General features: G+C 41.3%; 5 protein-coding genes across 5 annotated transcripts; 4 read left to right on the top strand and 1 right to left on the bottom strand.

Moving 5' to 3' along the window:
• The first annotated feature begins 2341 nt into the window (after positions 1 to 2341).
• On the top strand, positions 2342 to 4358 carry LOC113173406 (trace amine-associated receptor 13c-like). The gene is made up of 3 exons (XM_026376822.2): positions 2342 to 2371; positions 3284 to 3417; positions 3551 to 4358. Exons 1-3 carry the CDS (start codon positions 2342 to 2344, stop codon positions 4356 to 4358), a joined length of 972 nt encoding a protein of 323 aa, XP_026232607.2.
• A 751-nt stretch (positions 4359 to 5109) lies between these two features.
• LOC113173574 (trace amine-associated receptor 13c-like) lies at positions 5110 to 6240 on the top strand. Its single transcript, XM_026377009.1, has 2 exons — positions 5110 to 5282; positions 5418 to 6240. Exons 1-2 carry the CDS (start codon positions 5110 to 5112, stop codon positions 6238 to 6240), a joined length of 996 nt encoding a protein of 331 aa, XP_026232794.1.
• Positions 6241 to 9318: 3078 nt separating this feature from the next.
• On the bottom strand, positions 9319 to 10434 carry LOC113173772 (trace amine-associated receptor 4-like). The gene is made up of 2 exons (XM_026377312.1): positions 10262 to 10434; positions 9319 to 10144 (listed from the first exon to the last, which is right to left on the bottom strand). The coding sequence occupies exons 1-2, from the start codon at positions 10432 to 10434 to the stop codon at positions 9319 to 9321; spliced, it is 999 nt and encodes a 332-aa protein (XP_026233097.1).
• Positions 10435 to 12679: 2245 nt separating this feature from the next.
• Positions 12680 to 13810, top strand: LOC113173403 (trace amine-associated receptor 4-like). Its single transcript, XM_026376817.1, has 2 exons — positions 12680 to 12852; positions 12988 to 13810. Exons 1-2 carry the CDS (start codon positions 12680 to 12682, stop codon positions 13808 to 13810), a joined length of 996 nt encoding a protein of 331 aa, XP_026232602.1.
• A 2816-nt stretch (positions 13811 to 16626) lies between these two features.
• On the top strand, positions 16627 to 17757 carry LOC113173402 (trace amine-associated receptor 4-like). The gene is made up of 2 exons (XM_026376816.1): positions 16627 to 16799; positions 16935 to 17757. The coding sequence occupies exons 1-2, from the start codon at positions 16627 to 16629 to the stop codon at positions 17755 to 17757; spliced, it is 996 nt and encodes a 331-aa protein (XP_026232601.1).
• The last annotated feature ends 877 nt before the right edge of the window (positions 17758 to 18634 follow it).

Genomic DNA, 18634 nt, shown 5'->3' with positions numbered 1-18634 from the left:
AGGGATTAGGTCAGTATATATCCCCACCTACAGCACAGTTAAACCCATCATTAACATTAACACACTGCACAGGTGTAAATCTGCTTTTTGCAGGCCTCCCTCAACAACCTTCATCTGTCCTTTATCCCATCCTTCAAACCAGTGAACCATTTTCATCCTAACTGCTTCATACTGGTACAGTGATTCAGAGGCAGAACAGAGTCAGGATCACAGGTTGATGACATGATACAGAGCAGAAGCTGAGTTAAGCTGAGTTAGGTTATAATCACAGATAATAAAGTTCTCGTGCCATAAAAAAACCTACAAAATCACTCCTGTCAGGGTGAATACAGTCCTACTATACATTTAGATAGAAATTCTTTTTATTGGATCTCTTCAGTGGAAAATAAGATGTATGACAGATGATATTCAGACAAACAGCCCTGTCATTGGAGAAGGTGAGGACAGAAGCTTTACTGTGTTACGTTTGTCTCTGTGGAGAGAATACACCAGCAGAGGGGAGGGGAAATGAGGGGAGAGAGGACAGAGATAAATCAGATGTATGACAGGAAGCTTTGGACTAAAAGCTGCCAGACTTCAGCAGCTTCTCCTCTGTGGTGATGGAGACTCTGGAGGAAACTGAACTCTGCTTTCCACAGCTCCTCAACTCCTCCTGTGTGAAGACAAAGCGTCCTCACATTGAGTCCCTGCTGATTTACGTTGTGGTGTTTTCTATCTCTGTGCTGACTGCGTTGCTCAACCTGCTCGTCATCATCTCTATCTCCCACTTCAAGTATCCAAAAACTTAATCACTTTGTGAAACTGGTTCATATTAAAAACTGTTAATAATAATAATAATAATAATAGTTTAAATGTTAAACGTTTTTATATTTCAGTCTTTGTTACGTCGTTGTTGTTGATCTTATTAATAATGATAAATCTATTGCTGGTCTTTGTCTCCAGGCAGCTCCACACTCCCACCAACCTCCTCCTTCTGTCTCTGGCTGTCTCAGATTTCTTTGAGGGTCTGATGTTGCTCTTTCAAATTGTGCTTATTGATGGCTGCTGGTTCCTCGGTGATCTTATGTGTTCTCTGTATCAGTATCTAGCAGCCAGTGTCACCTCTGCCTCTGTAGGAACCATGGTTCTTATATCTTTTGACCGATATGTGGCTATTTGTGAACCTCTGCATTACTCGACTGAAGTCACACAACGGAGGGTTAAGATCTGTGATTGTCTGTGCTGGATATCTTCTATTACTTTTCAAGGTCTGATTCTGATGGATAACCTGCAGCAACCAGGCAGGTTTAACTCCTGTGTTGGTGAATGTGTCATTGTCACCAACTACATTGCTGGAGTTGCTGATGTTCTTTTTTCTTTTGTTGCTCCCATCACTGTTATTGTAGTTCTGTACATGAGAGTGTTTGTTGTGGCTGTGACTCAGGCTCGAGCCATGAGGTCTCATACAGCAGCTGTTTCACAAGGTTCAGTTAAAGTAACAGCTAAAAAGTCTGAATTAAAAGCAGCCAGGACTCTTGGTGTTGTTATAGTTGTGTTTCTATTGTGTCTCTGTCCGTATTACTGTGTGGCTCTTTCAAGCCCAGACAACTCAATGGATGCTTCATCTGCTTCTTATTACTTTGTAGTATGTTTGTTCTGTTTTAACTCCTGTCTGAACCCTGTGATTTACACCTTTTTCTACCCGTGGTTCAGAAAATCTATTAAACTCATTGTTACACTGAAGATTCTGCAGCCTGACTCTTGTAAGACCAAGATCATGTAGAGAGACACTGCAGATGTATCAGGTCATGGGGGCTGCTGCTGATTTATGAACCTGTGGTAAGGTACTTATGATTCAAACGGACTTCACTGTGTGGAGGTTCCCAGTGGAAGTAAGCGTTTGTGTTTTCTCATGTAATTCTCAATAAACCTAAGTGCCCTTCATCCGTATGACTCTTAAAATGTATAGATTCAATATTGATATGTTCCCTCAATTTAAATAATATATGCATCAATCCAGATTCATGCTCTGGGAACTGCAACTGTTAGAATTAGCCATGAGGTCTCATACAGCAGCTGTCAGACAGTGTTCAGTTAAAATAACATCAGAATTAAAAGCAGCCAGGACTCTTGGTGTTGTTATAGTTGTGTTTCTAATGTGTCTCTCACAAGCCAAGATAACTCGATGAATGCTTCTGCACTACATAACTTTAATGTAATATGTTTGTCCATCTTTAATTCCAGTCTAAACTCTGTGATCTATGCCTGTTTTTTTCAATTAAGCACATTGTTAGACTGAAGATACTGCAACCAAATTCCTGTGAGACCAACATGTAGACAGACACAGCGAATGTATCTGGTCATGGTAGTAGCAGGTTCGTCTGAGGCACAGGTACGCTAGTTGGCTAGTCTGATAATGAGAGAAGCCTGCAGGCGCCCTCACCTGGTTGGTTGTTGTTAGGACAATGTTGGGTTCAGATTCATGTGAGGAGATGCAATATTCACACACAGCAAGCTGAAACATGTTGTGTGCTCTGATATCTACATTTTTCCAATGTGGGTCCATCACAACATTAAAACCACCAGGCTGTGAGTTACTGTCAGTGTAGTCACTCACTTTAAAGCTCATCCAGGCTGTAGACTGTTTACAGGCTGCCCACTACCCAACACATTAGTCAATAGATACCTATGTTCATGCCCATGATTTAAAAGGAATATGTTCTTTTACCTCTATTTTTGTGGGTCATGCACTAAATATCTACAGGTTCCTGTTCTGGTGCAGGACTCTGTGTGGAGGTCCACCATGGAAATAAGCCTTTGGGTTTCCTTTAGTTGTGATCATCGATCATTAAGATTATTCTTAGTCTGAATGAAGCATAAAGTACATTTTGTTGATTCTGCATGTTTTGCATGTTTGTCTGAACAGAAATCACATAGTAGTCAATTAGTCAGATGCACGCATGAAATGAGCATTGTACGTTGTATAATGAAAGAAAACGTCACTAAAATAGTTAAATCATGAAAGATGATCAAGATATTTACAAGTAAAGGTCTCATGCTAATGATGATCACATAATGTTATAACCCAACTGGTGTATTTGTATAAGCAGGTTCTATTCAATCTTATGCTCAGCATAATGAAAGTCAGGAAATTACAGGGATGGGCCTTCGTGAGGGGAGGAGGGAGGATAGAGATAAATCAGACGTGTGACAGAAAGTTTTAGTCAACAAGCTGCCAGACTTCAGCAGCTTCTCCTCTCTGGTGATGGAGACCTTGGAGGGAACTGAACTCTGCTTTCCACAGCTCCTCAACTCCTCCTGTATGAAGCCGAAGCGTCCTCAGGATGAGTCCATGCTGATCTACATTGTGCTGATCTCTGTGTCTCTGCTCACTGCATTTCTCAACCTACTGGTCATCATCTCTATCTCCCACTTCAAGTATCCACTCATTTCACCAGTTTATGAACCAGATTGATAGTATTAATATTTACTGATAAACTATTTACTAAATTGAGAAAAAAACTGTGTTTTACTTTTTTTGTTTCAGTGTTTTTTGTGTTTTTGTCTCCAGGCAGCTCCACACTCCCACCAACCTCCTCCTCCTCTCTCTGGCCGTCTCAGATTTCTTTGAGGGGCTCCTCTTCTTCTTTCAAATTATGCTCATAGACGGCTGCTGGTTCCTGGGTGACCTCACATGCACTCTGTATCAGTATCTAGCATATATTATTACCTCCACCTCAGTAGGAAACATGGTTCTTATATCTATTGATCGACATGTGGCTATTTGTTATCCTCTGCATTACTCCACTCAAATCACACAGAAAAAAGTTAAGATCTGTGTTTGTCTGTGTTGGATTTGTTCTGTCATCTTTGAAACTCTGATTCTGCAGGATGTCCTGCAGGAACCAGGCAGGTTTAACTCCTGTGTCGGTCAGTGTGTCATTGTCATTAACTACATTGCTGGAGTTGCAGATGTTATTTTTTCCTTCATTGCTCCCATCACTGTTATTGTAGTTCTGTATATGAGAGTGTTTGTTGTGGCTGTGACTCAGGCTCGAGCCATGAGGTCTCACATTGCAACAGTCACACAGCGTTCAGTTAAAGTAACAGCTAAAAAATCTGAACTGAAAGCAGCCAGGACTCTCGGTGTTGTTATAGTTGTGTTTCTAATGTGTCTCTGCCCATATTACTGTGTGGCTCTTACAGGCCAGGACAACGTGATGAATGCTTCATCCTTTGTAATTTGTTTGTATTATTTTAATGCCTGTCTAAATCCTGTGATCTACGCCCTTTTTTACCCCTGGTTTAGAAAAACTATTAAACTCATTGTTACACTGAAGATTCTGCAGCCTGACTCCTGTGAGACCAACATCCTGTAGAGAGACACTGAAAAAGTATTTGGTTGTGCAGGTTTAGGTCTGTTTTAAGCAGAGTTGGAGTAAGGAACATAAATAAAACCAAATATATCACATGTATTTTAATTCTGATGTCTTTGCCAACACACAACTGACTCCTCTGAGGGTTTACTCTTACTGATTCATGCTGGTGCCCTTTAACAACCTGCAGAAAAGATTACTCTGACTTATTCCAGCGTATTGAAATTGCAGTAGCTGAGGAGAGGGAATTAAAATATGAATGATAGTTTACATCTTTTACAGACAGGAATGATTAGTTTTTTTACGTGTCACAAACAACACCAGAATTCTTATCCATTGATGGAATCTGGGCTGAACATCTTAACTACATAAATATGTCAGATTGTCTGTAATGTGTTGTGTTTCTATTCATCCTCAATAGCGACAGCTCTCACTCCCCAGCTTCCTGAAAATGCATCTATCCACACAGGGACCAGTGTTCATGTAAAAACATCTTAGCTCAATAACAAAAATACTGAAATTAATTCCAATTAATGTGTTACTGTTCACATGTCATCATAACTTTCCATGAACATGTCCTTTTTCCAACATTACAAAGAATAAACACATAAGTAATAATACTCTCTACAAAAAAAAAAAAAAAAAAGAGCGGCACAGGTGAGTGGAGGGAGGGGAAGGTAGAGATAAATCAGATGAGTGACGGAAAGTTGGAGTCAACAAGCTGCCAGACTTCAGCAGCTTCTCCTCTCTGGTGATGGAGACCTTGGAGGAAACTGAACTGTGCTTTCCACAGCTCCTCAACTCCTCCTGTCTGAAGCCGAAGCGTCCTCACTTTCAGACCCTGCTGAGTTACATCCTGCTGTTGTCTATCTCTGTGCTCACTACATTTCTCAACCTGCTGGTCATCATCTCTATCTCCCACTTCAAGTATCCACTTATTTCATTGAAACAGTTTTTTACTCCAAATGTTTTTATATTTCAGTCTTTGTTACGTCTGCTTTTATCTGACTGATAATTGATCTTATTAATAATGATAAATCTATTGCTGGTCTTTGTCTCCAGGCAGCTCCAAACTCCCACCAACCTCCTCCTTCTCTCTCTGGCTGTCTCCGATTTCCTTGTGGGTCCATTGTTGCTCTTTCAAATAATGTTCATTGATGGTTGTTGGTTACTCGGTGACCTCATGTGTTCTCTGTGCCAGTTTGTAGCATACATTCTTTCTTCAGTTTCAGTAGGAACCATGGTTCTCATATCTATTGATCGCTACGTGGCTATTTGTGTTCCTCTGCATTATTCCACTCTAATCACACAAAACAAAGTAAAGATCTGTGTTTGTCTGTGTTGGAAATTTTCTGTAATCTTTCAAACTCTAATTCTGAAGGACAACCTGCAACAACCAGGTAGATTTAACTCCTGTGTTGGTCAGTGTGTCGTTGTCATTAACTACATTGCTGGAGTTGCTGATGTAATTTTTTCCTTCATTGCCCCCATCACTGTTATCCTAGTTCTGTATATGAGAGTATTTGTTGTGGCTGTGACTCAGGCTCGAGCCATGAGGTCTCACATTGCAGCTGTTTCACTGCAGGGTTCAGTTAAAGTAACAGCTAAAAAATCTGAACTGAAAGCAGCCAGGACTCTTGGTGTTGTTATAGTTGTGTTTCTATTGTGTCTCTGCCCGTATTACTGTGTGGCTCTTACAGGTCAAGACAACTCTATAAATTCTTCATCTGCTTTGTACACTTTTGTAACAAATATATACTCATTTCATTCCTGTCTAAATCCTATGATCTACGCCTTTTTTTACCCCTGGTTCAGAAAATCAGTGATTTTCATTGTTACACTGAAGATACTGCAGCCTGACTCTTGTGAGACCAACATGTTGTAGAACAGAGATAGTCAACTATAATTTCAGGAGATCAAGTTATTGAAAGTTCAGACTGTGTTTTACTACACTTCAGTGTTTTATTGAATATTCAGTTCTCTTTAAATCAATCTTACTCTAACATTTCAAATATTTGTTGTAATTGTTGTGCAAAGAACAAAATGTGATTGAATAAACAACAACTTTTACACCTGCAGAACATGCTTAGCCTTATTCTTATTACACCTTTTAACATATATATTTTATAAGTTACTTATCTTATTAAGCGTTATTACATTATGCAATGCATGACATCTTCTCAGGTCTGAATATACAATTTCCCCAAGGGGATCAATAAAGTCACCTCATTATCACAACACCGACCTTACAATTGTGGCATCGACCACCTCCCAGGAACCACTCCTGCACACGGCAAGTTCTACTCCCTGTCTGCACCTGACAGAGAGGGAATGCAACATTACCTAGACAGTGTTGACACTAGAAAACTACAATGTACTGACATTTCTTGGCTTTGCAAACTTTTACAAGTGGTTCATCTGGGGTTATTTCATTTTCTGGATCAAACATTTCAACCCCATATTTTAATTCCCCCTTCCTCAGCTATTGAGATTTTCAGTACACTAGAAAAATCCTTCCAGCAGATTGTTCAAAGGGCACCAGCATGCATCCTATTGCAAAAAAAGAAAGGGAGAGCACATCTCCCCTCTGCTGATCTTTCTTTACTGAAACATAAAATTGATTTCTTAGGGCACCATGTTACATCTCTGAAACATCCTCCACTATTCCAACTCCATGCCCCTTAGATCTGATGGAACAACTCAGTGTGTGATTTAATGGCAGCTTTTGAGACTTTTCATTGTAAATTAGATATATTGAAGCAAACACTGAAACTTAGCAAGAAACTAAAGAAACAAATTCAGGGAGAGAGACACAGGCTTATCTCATGATGAGTTTATACAGAACCTCACAGGAAAGTTCAGTGATCACTTTGACTGGTGGCACGAGAGCCTGGAGGAGTGGCAGCACTGAAGCACCTTTGACAGGAGGCGGTCTGGGACATGTAGGTGGAGGGCAGACTGAGGGAGCTAGAGCATGAGCTTGGAGGATTTGGGTGTCCAGGTTGGTAACTCCAAGGTCACTGCAGAATTTGGGTTCAGGTTTAGATTTGTGGGGGGGGGGGGCAAACTTTCAGCAAAGCGCATCCACCTTCCCTTCCATTATTGGTTGTGGGTACGTAAGACAAGGTGAACTTAAAATGACTTAAGAAAAGAGTCAGTCGGGCTTGATGGGAGTTTAACTGCTAGGTAGTTTTCAGGTACTCAGCTTAGTGAGGACTATGAAGGTGTTCTCAGCCAGTGGCACCAGTGTTCCAGTGCCAATTTCACAGCCAAGATATCATCAGGGATCCAGACGAACTTGGATTTGGTGGAGGTCGGCCCTCTGCATAGGACTGGTGATGGTAGAGCCAATCTGAGGAAACGCTGCAGAGCTTTATGGTTCTCCAGGTTCAGAGAGTCCTGTACTGCCTCCACCTTGGCTGTGTCTATTTGAATGTTCAGAGCTAAAAAGATTTTCAGGCTCCTGATTCTCATGTTCATTCAGCTGCTCCCCATTTTCTTGCTGGGCCCAAAAACAACGACAGCACAAAAGCCATCTCGGGTTGCTCGGAGGGAAGAGCTGAAAGTTGAAGTTTGAAAACAATGAAGGAGAAAACAGTCACAGGTAGTTGGAGGAGGAGGGTCCGCCACTGAAACCGTAGGGGTGGATCTCGGCAGGGTCTAGGACAGGGGTCGGGAACTTATGGCTCGCGAGCCAGGTGTGGCCCTTAATGATTGCATCTGGCTCGCAGATAAAACAAAATATTCTCACTTGTTTTAATCCATCCATCGATTTTTCACTGCTCATGTGCTGTTCAGGGCTGCAGTTTGCTGCAGGTGCAATTGTCCATTTTTTTAATTGGATGATACTGGCCTGCGTTGGCTGTGCTGGTAAACGCCCACTTTTGAATCAGTCTGCTCGGTCATTAGCTCAAAGCTAACCCTTCGACAAAGAAGATGGGAAAAAGATAAAAAGATGACGAGTATCATACATTTCGAACTGAAGAATTTGTCCTGAGTTACATTGCTGGTGTCTCCATCAAAGATTTTGAAGCAGAAGTGGCTGACCTGAAGGCCTCAGACATGTGGGTAAACAAGTTCAAGTCACTGAATGAAGATTTGGAAAGAATCACACGACAGAAAGCAGAATTGGCGAGCAAGCACATGTGGACAGAAATGAAAAAACTTCAACCCGAAGACCAACTGATTCTCAAAACTTGGAACGCGCTTCCTGTCACATACTACACACTGCAGCGTGAGTATTGCTGTATATGCATGTGAGCAGTCATTATCACATCTTAAAAACATCAAGTCCAATTTACGATCACGTTTAAGGGATGAAACTCTCAATGCTTGCATGAAGCTTAACCTCACCAAGTACCAACCAGACTACAAAGACATCAGCAAATCCATGCAGCACCAGAAGTCGCATTAATGGTGAGTATTATAACATTATTTAAAAGAATAAATTCAGAGGCTTATTATACTGACATTTAGTTGAATTCACTTTTAAAATATATTATATGGCTCTCACTGAAATAAATTTCCAAATATTTTGCTTTCATGGCTCTCTTAGTCAAAAAGGTTCCCGACCCCTGGTCTAGGAGAAAGTGAGTTAAGGTAGGAGAGTAAGGCAACAGACGATTAACTGGTAACAGAGTACAAAACTGGAGAGGGACTTCATAAGTGAAGTGACACATTCTGGTTATACAGGGCGAAGTGAGGAGAGCTGAACCAGATCAGGTGAGCAGTGCAGAGAGGAGAGGGAGAGCCACAGGCAGAGAGCAGTAATTAGGCCAAGTATGGTCATGGCAAGAAGTCAGACTAGAAAACATTACACAGGCAAATAAAATGCTTCTTACTCACACTAAACAAGATAAGTAACAAATCATATATATGTTAAGGATGTAATAAGAAGAACATTAAGCATGTTCTGTAGGTTCGAAACTTTTTGTTTATTCAATCACATTTTGTTCTTTGTTCTCTACAACATGTTGGTCTCACAAGAGTCAGGCTGCAGTATCTTCAGTGTAACAATGAAATGCACTGATTTTCTGAACCAGGGGTAAAAAAAGGCGTAGATCATAGGATTTAGACAAGAATGAAATGAGTATAAATTTGTTACAAAAGTGTACAAAGCAGATGAAGAATTGATTGAGTTGTCTTGACCTGTAAGAGCCACACAGTAATATGGACAGAGACACAATAGAAACACAACTATAACAACACCAAGAGTCCTGGCTGCTTTCAGTTCAGATTTTTTAGCTGTAACTTTCACTGAACCTTGAAGTGAGACTACTGTTGCAATGTGAGACCTCATGGCTTGAGCCTGAGTCACAGCCACAACAAATACTCTCATATACAGAACTAGAATTACAGTGATGGGGGCAATGAAGGAAAAAACAACAACTGTAAGTCCAAAGATATACTTAATGACAACGACACACTGACCAACACAAGACTTAAACCTACCTGGTTGTTGAAGGTTATCCATCACCATCACACTTTGAAAGATTATAGAAAATATCCAACACAGACAAACACAGATCTTAACTTTGTTTTGTGTGATTAGAGTGGAGTAATGCAGAGGAACACAAATAGCCACATAGCGATCAATAGATATTAGAACCATGGTTCCGACTGAAACTGAAGAAAGAATGTATGCTACAAACTGACACAGAGAACACATGAGGTCACCGAGTAACCAACAACCATCAATGAACATTATTTGAAAGAGCAACAATGGACCCACAAGGAAATCTGAGACAGCCAGAGAGAGAAGGACGAGGTTGGTGGGAGTGTGGAGCTGCCTGGAGACAAAGACCAGCAATAGATTTATCATTATTAATAAGATCAATTATCAGTCAGATAAAAACAGACGTAACAAAGACTGACATATAAAAACATTTGGAGTAAAAAGTGGATACTTGAAGTGGGAGATAGAGATGATGACCAGCAGGTTGAGAAATGTAGTGAGCACAGAGATAGACAACAGCAGGATGTAACTCAGCAGGGTCTGAAAGTGAGGACGCTTCGGCTTCATACAGGAGGAGTTGAGGAGCTGTGGAAAGCACAGTTCAGTTTCTTCCAAGGTCTCCATCACCACAGAGGAGAAGCTGCTGAAGTCTGGCAGCTTGTTGACTAAAACTTTCTGTCACACATCTGATTTATTTCTATATTCCCCACCCTTACCTCCTCCCCTCTCACCTCTGCTGCTTCTTTTCTCTCTGTACAGACTGATGTACCATGGCTTCTGTGTTCCTCTGTCCCAGTAGACGGAAATGCCACTCACAGTACACAGAATTCATTCCACTGATAGATTTGTAAATAGCTTTCAAAAAACCACTGGTTCTCCACCACCAGCTCTTTTTTCCCCTCTCTTTCCTCCTGCCCAAATCCGTGAACCTTCTGTCTGCCCACCTGATCATTACAGTGGCAAGAAAATCTTTGTGAACCTTTTGGAATTTCATGGTTTTTTGCATGAATTGGTCATAAAATGTGCTCTAATCTTCATCTAAGTCAAAACAATAGAAAAACACCGTCTGCTTAAAATAATAGTACACAAACATTATATGTTTTCATGTTTTTATTGAACATAACATGTAAACATTCACCGTGCAGGGTGGAAAGAGTATGTGATCCCCTAGCCTAATGACTTCTCCAAGAGCTAATTGGAGCAACCTTGAGTCCAGTCAGTGTGATGATATTGGATGTGTTGCTGAAAGCTGTCCTTCCCTTTAAAAACACACACCAGTCTTGGGTTCACTGTTGCAGCACTGTTGCTACTCTCCCTAGGCGTGGTCGTCCTGTAAAGATGACTACAAGAGCACAGCGCAGAATGCTGAATGAGGTAAAGAAGAATCCTAGAGTGTCAGCTAAAGACTTACAGATATCTCTGGCACATGCTAACATTTTTGTTGACACATCTACAATAAGGAAAACATCAAACAAGAATGAAGTACATGGGAGGACACCACTGAGGAAGCCATTGCTGTCCAAAAAAACATATTGCAGCAGTTTGAAGTTTGCAAAGAAACACCTGGATGTTCCACAGAACAAATGGCAAAATATTCTGTGGAAAGATGAAACCAAAATTGAGTTGTTTGGAAAAAACACACCACACTATGTGTGGAGAAAAAAAGGCACAGCACACCAACATCAAAACCTTATCCCCACTGTGAAACATGGCGGAGGGAGCATCATGGTTTGGGGCTGCTTTGCTGCCCTAATTGCTGCCTTGTTGTCATTGATAATAAAATGAATTCCAGAGTTTATCAATACATTTTGCAGGAAAACTTAAGACCATCTGTCCCCAACTGAAGCTCCACAGAGGATGGGTGATGCAACAGGACAATGACCCAAAGCATACAAGTAATTCAACAAAAGAATGGCTTCAACAGAACAAAACAATCCTTCTGGAGTGGCCCAGTCAGAGTCCTGACCTCAACCCAATTGAAATGCTGTGGCATGGCCTTAAGAAAGCCATTCACACCAGACATCCCAAGAATATTCTACACTGATACAGTTTTGTGAAGAGTAGTGGTCCAAAATTACTCCAGATCGTTGTGCAGGTCTGATCTGCAACTACAGGAAACGTTTGGTTGAGGTTATTGCTGCCAAAGAAGGGTCAGCCAGTTATTAAGTCCAAAGGTTCACATACTTTTTCCACCCTGCACGGTGAATGTTAACTTATTATGTTCAATAAAAACATGAAAACATATGTTTGTGTTGTATTATTTTAAGCAGACTGTGTTTTTCTATTGTTTTGACTTAGATGAAGATCAGAGCACATTTTATGACCAATTAATGCAGAAAACCATCAAATTCTAAAAGGTTCACTAAGCTTTTCTTGCAACTCTATGTGGGAACCCAGCTAGCTGCCACTCTTTACATTTTTCTTTTTCATGCAGAGTTAACTTCAATCATCTGTTTCCTCTCCAAGTAATCAAAAGTAGCATTCAGCATTCATTCTCCACATAATTGATCAGGTGGTGCAGACAGAAGATTCACGGGTTTGGGCAGGAGGACAGCAGCAGGTGGAGGAGAAGAAAGAGCTGCTGGTGGAGAACAAATGGGTTGTTGAAAGCTCTTTACAAATCTATCCATGGAATGAATTCTGTGTACTGCAAGTGGAATTTCCCTCCACTGGGACAGACTGAGAGCAAAAGGACAATGATCTAACAATGAACACAGAAGCCATAGTAAATCAGTCTCTACAGAGAGAAAAGAAGCAGCAGAGGTGAGAGGGGCGGAGGGCAGGGTGGGAATATAGACATAAATCAGATGTGGGACAGAAGGTTTTAGTCAACAAGCTGCAAGACTTCAGCAGCTTCTCCTCTCTGGTGATGGAGACCTTGGAGGAAACTGAACTCTGCTTTCCACAGCTCCTCAACTCCTCCTGTATGAAGCCGAAGCGTCCTCACTTTCAGACCCTGCTGAGTTACATCCTGCTGTTGTCTATCTCTGTGCTCACTACATTTCTCAACCTGCTGGTCATCATCTCTATCTCCCACTTCAAGTATCCACTTATTTCATTGAAACAGTTTTTTACTCCAAATGTTTTTATATTTCAGTCTTTGTTACGTCTGCTTTTATCTGACTGATAATTGATCTTATTAATAATGATAAATCTATTGCTGGTCTTTGTCTCCAGGCAGCTCCACACTCCCACCAACCTCCTCCTTCTCTCTCTGGCTGTCTCCGATTTCCTTGTGGGTCCATTGTTGCTCTTTCAAATAATGTTCATTGATGGTTGTTGGTTACTCGGTGACCTCATGTGTTCTCTGTGCCAGTTTGTAGCATACATTCTTTCTTCAGTTTCAGTCGGAACCATGGTTCTAATATCTATTGATCGCTATGTGGCTATTTGTGTTCCTCTGCATTACTCCACTCTAATCACACAAAACAAAGTTAAGATCTGTGTTTGTCTGTGTTGGATATTTTCTATAATCTTTCAAAGTGTGATGGTGATGGATAACCTTCAACAACCAGGTAGGTTTAAGTCTTGTGTTGGTCAATGTGTCATTGTGATTAAGTATATCTTTGGACTTACAGTTGTTGTTTTTTCCTTCATTGCCCCCATCACTGTTATCCTAGTTCTGTACATGAGAGTATTTGTTGTGGCTGTGACTCAGGCTCGAGCCATGAGGTCTCACATTGCAACAGTCTCACTTCAAGGTTCAGTGAAAGTCAAAGCTAAAAAATCTGAACTTAAAGCAGCCAGGACTCTTGGTGTTGTTATAGTTGTGTTTCTATTGTGTCTCTGCCCATATTACTGTGTGGCTCTTACAGGTCAAGACAACTCAATAAAGACTTCATCTGCTTTGTACATTTTTGTAACAAATTTATACTCGTTTCATTCTTGTCTGAATCCTATAATCTACGCCTTTTTTTACCCCTGGTTCAGAAAATCAGTGCATTTCATTGTTACACTGAAGATACTGCAGCCTGACACTTGTGAGACCAACATGTCGTAGAGCATAGATAGTCCAGTTAGTCAAAGTTCAGACTGTGTTTTACTACACTTCAATGTTTTATTGAATATTCAATCTTTAAATCACATTAAAACATTTAAATTGTCTGTTGAACTGATAATCCTGGATAACAACAAAATGTGATTGAATTAAAAACTATTTTACACCAACATAACATGCTTAGCCTTATTCAACCTTTTCACATATTGTCTTCATGTTACTAATCTCATTTAGTGTAAGAAAGAAACAATGAATTTCCCTGTTTGAATGTTGAAATAGTTCTTTACTCAAAGAGATGTGCAATGTTCATTCATTCGTTCATTCGTTCATTCGTTCATTGTCACATTCTTCCACTACACTGGAAACATTCCGCCGCAACCTCAGATCTCTCAACCCAGAGCAGTTTTCTTCCCTGGTTTCTGCAACGCTGCCCTCACCGCAGGTTCTATCCACCTCTAACACAGACGCAGCCACGGACCGACTCTGCAACACACTTTCATTCTGCCTGGATAGTCTCTGCCCAGGACCTGCTCGTCCTTCAGCTTCCAACTCGTGGCTCACTGACCAGATCTGTGAACAACACACTGTGCTCCGGAGTGCTGTGAGGAAGTGGCGCAAATCCAAGTCTCAACCTGCTCTAACTGATCAGGATTTGCTTTAATCTTTCTCTCACAGTGTCACTAGGGCGAAGACTGAATATTACCAGGACAAGCTCAGCAACACCACAGACACCGGAAAGCTGTTCTTCATTTTCAAGTCTCTACTCTATCCACCCCCACCACCCACCTGTCTTATAGCTGACGACTTTGCCTCCTTTTTTACCAACAAGGTGGCAGCCATCGGCTCCCAGTTCTTGCCTCCTGACGGTGACATTTGGCTAACTAAACCCAAATGGTGCATCTCTCTTCATATTCTCAACACTATCAGAGGACGATGTATCCACCCTCCTCCTCTCCAATCGCCCGACCTCCTGCTCTCTGGATCCGATCCCCTCTACTCTTCTTCAAGCTATTGAACCAACACTAATACCAGTCATTACACAGATCATCAACACTTCTCTCCCAACAGGCACCTTTCCCACCTCGTTCAAGCAGGCCCAGATTACTCCACTGTTGAAGAAGCCTTATCTGGATCCCTCCCTGGTGGAGAACTACAGACCGGTCTCTCTTCTTCCATTCCTGGCCAAGACCCTGGAACTTGCAGCCTTCAATCAACTCTCTGACTTTCTTTCCTGGAACAACCTCCTCAATGTCAATCAGTCTGGCTTCAAGAGTGGTCACTCCACAGAAACAGCACTTCTGACTGTTGTGGAATCCCTATGGGTGGTAAAAGCTGCAGGTAACTCTTCTGTCCTTATTCTTTTAGACCTATCTGCAGCCTTTGACACTGTGAACCATCAGATTCTTATGACTGCACTCTCAGACTTGGTCATCTCTGGATCAGCTCTAGCCTGGCTTCGGTCATACTTGTCCGAACGAACCTTAAAGGTATCCTGGCAGGGGCGTGATTCCTACTCTCAAAACTTCTCCACCGGTGTACTGCAGGGCTCAGTCCTTGGTCCTCTTCTTTTTTCATCTATACTTCTTCTCTAGGCTCTATTATCCCTTCTCATGGTTTTTTTATCACTGCTATGCGGATGACGCACAGCTCGTCCTGTCCTTTCCGCCTGATGACTCTACTGTCTCGTTGCGCATCTCTGCCTGTCTCTCTGACATCTCTGCTTAGATGAGAGAAAGACACTTTCAACTTAACATTCCCAAGACTGAAATTCTAGTCTTCCCTGCCAGACCTTCGACACAACACAACATCAGCATTAACATTGGACCTGCGGTGATTGTCTCCGCTAAGATGCCCAGAAATCTCGGGGTCATCATTGATGACCAACTGACCTTCACGGAACACATGGCCACAGTCTCTAGGTCGTGTAGATATGTACAGGCATTGATCATATCTTGTCTCGACTACGGCAATGCACTGCTGATGGGGTTACCAGCATCCACGCCCAAACCCCTAAAGATAATCCAAAATGCAGCAGCACGCCTAATTTTCAATCACATGTCTCATGTCACCCCGCTCTTCAGCTCTTTGCATTGGCTTCCTGTGGCTGCAAGGATCAAGTTCAAAGCCCCGTCTCTTGCCTACTGAGTGGTCAACTCCACAGCTCCAACTTACCTCAACTCAGTAATTCCGGTCTACAAACCCTCCCGTCCACTGCACTCGCCCAGTGACAGACAGCTGGTGGTACCAGCACCACACAGTAGACACCAAGGAAAACTCTTCAGCCCAGTGATCCAACGATGGTGGAATGAGCTGCCAAACTCTGCACTTTTTAATATTTAAAAAACTGCTGAAAACAGAACTCTTCCGCAGCTTCCTTTACACTTTAAAAAGCACAAATAAAAAAAAACTTTTCTGCTCTCTTGTTCCTAGATCTCTTGAAACAGAAACACTTACTACACCACTGTGCCACCCCCAACAGAAACCAGTGTTCAAATAAAACATTTTACCTCAATAACAAGTATGCCAAAATGGTTGAAATGGTTTTAAATGGACTTCAATTAAAATTAATGTTACTGTACAGATGTCATCATAACTTTGAATGACATGTATGAATGTGAACATGACCTTTTCCCCACCATTGCAAAGGATAAACACATAAGTGTTAGTACTTTCCTCTCTACAAAAAAAAAAAAAAAAAAAAAAAAGAGCAGCACAAGTGAAAGGGAGAGGAGGGAGGGGATGGAAGACATAAATCAGATGTGTGACAGAAGGTTTGAGTCAACAAGCTGCCAGACTTCAGCAGCTTCTCCTCTCTGGTGATGGAGACCTTGGAGGAAACTGAACTGTGCTTTCCACAGCTCCTCAACTCCTCCTGTATGAAGCCGAAGCGTCCTCACTTTCAGACCCTGCTGAGTTACATCCTGCTGTTGTCTATCTCTGTGCTCACTACATTTCTCAACCTGCTGGTCATCATCTCTATCTCCCACTTCAAGTATCCACTTATTTCATGGAAACAGTTTTTTGCTCCAAATGTTTTTATATTTCAGTCTTTGTTACGTCTGTTTTTATCTGACTGATAATTGATCTTATTAATAATGATAAATCTATTGCTGGTCTTTGTCTCCAGGCAGCTCCACACTCCCACCAACCTCCTCCTTCTCTCTCTGGCTGTCTCCGATTTCCTTGTGGGTCCATTGTTGCTCTTTCAAATAATGTTCATTGATGGTTGTTGGTTACTCGGTGACCTCATGTGTTCTCTGGTTCATTTTGTAGCATCTTTTATTTTCTCTGCCTCAGTAGGAACCATGGTTCTTATATCTATTGATCGCTATGTGGCTATTTGTGTTCCTCTGCATTACTCTAATCAAATTACACACAAAAAAGTTAAGATTTGTATTTGTCTGTGTTGGATATTTTCTATAATCTTTGAAAATCTGATTCTGAAGGAAAACCTGCAACAACCAGGTAGATTTAAGTCTTGTGTTGGTCAGTGTGTCATTGTTATTAACCACATTGCTGGACCTGCAACTTTAGTGTTTTCCTTCATTGCTCCCATCACTGTTATTCTAGTTCTGTACATGAGAGTATTTGTTGTGGCTGTGACTCAGGCTCGAGCCATGAGGTCTCACATTGCAGCTGTTTCACTGCAGCGTTCAGTTAAAGGAACAGCTAAAAAATCTGAACTGAAAGCAGCCAGGACTCTTGGTGTTGTTATAGTTGTGTTTCTATTGTGTCTCTGCCCATATTACTGTGTGACTCTTACAGGTCAAGACAATTCAATAAATACTTCATCTGCTTTGTACACTTTTGTAACAAATATATACTCATTTCATTCCTGTCTAAATCCTATGATCTACGCCTTTTTTTACCCCTGGTTCAGAAAATCAGTGCATTTCATTGTTACACTGAAGATACTGCAGCCTGACTCTTGTGAGACCAACATGTCGTAGAGCAGAGATAGTCAACTATAATTTCAGAAGCTGAAGTTATTGAAAGTTCATGACTGTGTGTTACTACACTTCAATGTTTTATTGAATATTCAATCTTCTTTAAATCACATTAAAACATTTCAAATATCTGTTGAACTGATCATCCTGGATAACAACAAAATGTGACTGAATTAAAAATTATTTTACACCAACATAACATGCTCAGTCTTATTCCAACTTTTCACATCTTGTCTTCATGTTACTTATCTCATTCAGTGTGAGGAAGAAACAATGAATTTCCCTGTTTAAATGTTGAAATAGTTCTTTACTCAAAGAGATGTGCAGGTGTTCATTGACCCAACAGAGACCACTTGTCCATTCAAGGATCACAGGAGTGCTGGAGTCTATACCAGCGGGAGTGTCACCTTGAGTTTACATGCTGCTCTTTGCTGGGATAGACTCAGTGCAAAATCAAATGACAAGGCCAACACTGATCTCATCTTTTGGGCAACATTCATGGCTTAAGTCTTGACAATGTTGATGTCAGAAATTTGGAGCACAGTCAAAGGTAGACATAATACATCTCACAATCATCACTGTCGTTTAGAAAGAGGAACACAGACGCCACATTACATCAGTCCCTACAGAGAAAAAGGAGCAGCAGAGGTGAGAGGGGAGGAGGTAAGGGTGGGGAATATAGAAATAAATCAGATGTGTGACAGAAAGTTTTAGTCAACAAGCTGCCAGACTTCAGCAGCTTCTCCTCTGTGGTGATGGAGACTTTGGAGGAAACTGAACTGTGCTTTCCACAGCTCCTCAACTCCTCCTGTATGAAGCCGAAGCGTCCTCACTTTCAGACCCTGCTGAGTTACATCCTGCTGTTGTCTATCTCTGTGCT

This window comes from Anabas testudineus, chromosome 21 (assembly GCF_900324465.2).
Source record: "Anabas testudineus chromosome 21, fAnaTes1.2, whole genome shotgun sequence".
Lineage (NCBI taxonomy): Eukaryota > Metazoa > Chordata > Actinopteri > Anabantiformes > Anabantidae > Anabas > Anabas testudineus.
The sequence above is the reverse complement of the archived record's forward strand: the minus strand, read 5'-3'. Positions and strand labels throughout refer to the sequence as shown.

What these genes read in the sequence shown, in the direction of transcription:
- LOC113173772 (XM_026377312.1), bottom strand. Translation starts at nt 10,434, where the DNA reads ATGGAGACCTTGGAAGAAACTGAACTGTGCTTTCCACAGCTCCTCAAC. An exon ending in ATCTCTATCTCCCACTTCAA is followed by an intron (nt 10,145 to 10,261) that starts GTATCCACTTTT and finishes CTTTGTCTCCAG; the next exon opens with GCAGCTCCACACTCCCACCA.
- LOC113173402 (XM_026376816.1), top strand. Translation starts at nt 16,627, where the DNA reads ATGGAGACCTTGGAGGAAACTGAACTGTGCTTTCCACAGCTCCTCAAC. An exon ending in ATCTCTATCTCCCACTTCAA is followed by an intron (nt 16,800 to 16,934) that starts GTATCCACTTAT and finishes CTTTGTCTCCAG; the next exon opens with GCAGCTCCACACTCCCACCA.
- LOC113173574 (XM_026377009.1), top strand. Translation starts at nt 5,110, where the DNA reads ATGGAGACCTTGGAGGAAACTGAACTGTGCTTTCCACAGCTCCTCAAC. An exon ending in ATCTCTATCTCCCACTTCAA is followed by an intron (nt 5,283 to 5,417) that starts GTATCCACTTAT and finishes CTTTGTCTCCAG; the next exon opens with GCAGCTCCAAACTCCCACCA.
- LOC113173406 (XM_026376822.2), top strand. Translation starts at nt 2,342, where the DNA reads ATGGTAGTAGCAGGTTCGTCTGAGGCACAG. An exon ending in CAGGTTCGTCTGAGGCACAG is followed by an intron (nt 2,372 to 3,283) that starts GTACGCTAGTTG and finishes TGCTTTCCACAG; the next exon opens with CTCCTCAACTCCTCCTGTAT. An exon ending in ATCTCTATCTCCCACTTCAA is followed by an intron (nt 3,418 to 3,550) that starts GTATCCACTCAT and finishes TTTTGTCTCCAG; the next exon opens with GCAGCTCCACACTCCCACCA.
- LOC113173403 (XM_026376817.1), top strand. Translation starts at nt 12,680, where the DNA reads ATGGAGACCTTGGAGGAAACTGAACTCTGCTTTCCACAGCTCCTCAAC. An exon ending in ATCTCTATCTCCCACTTCAA is followed by an intron (nt 12,853 to 12,987) that starts GTATCCACTTAT and finishes CTTTGTCTCCAG; the next exon opens with GCAGCTCCACACTCCCACCA.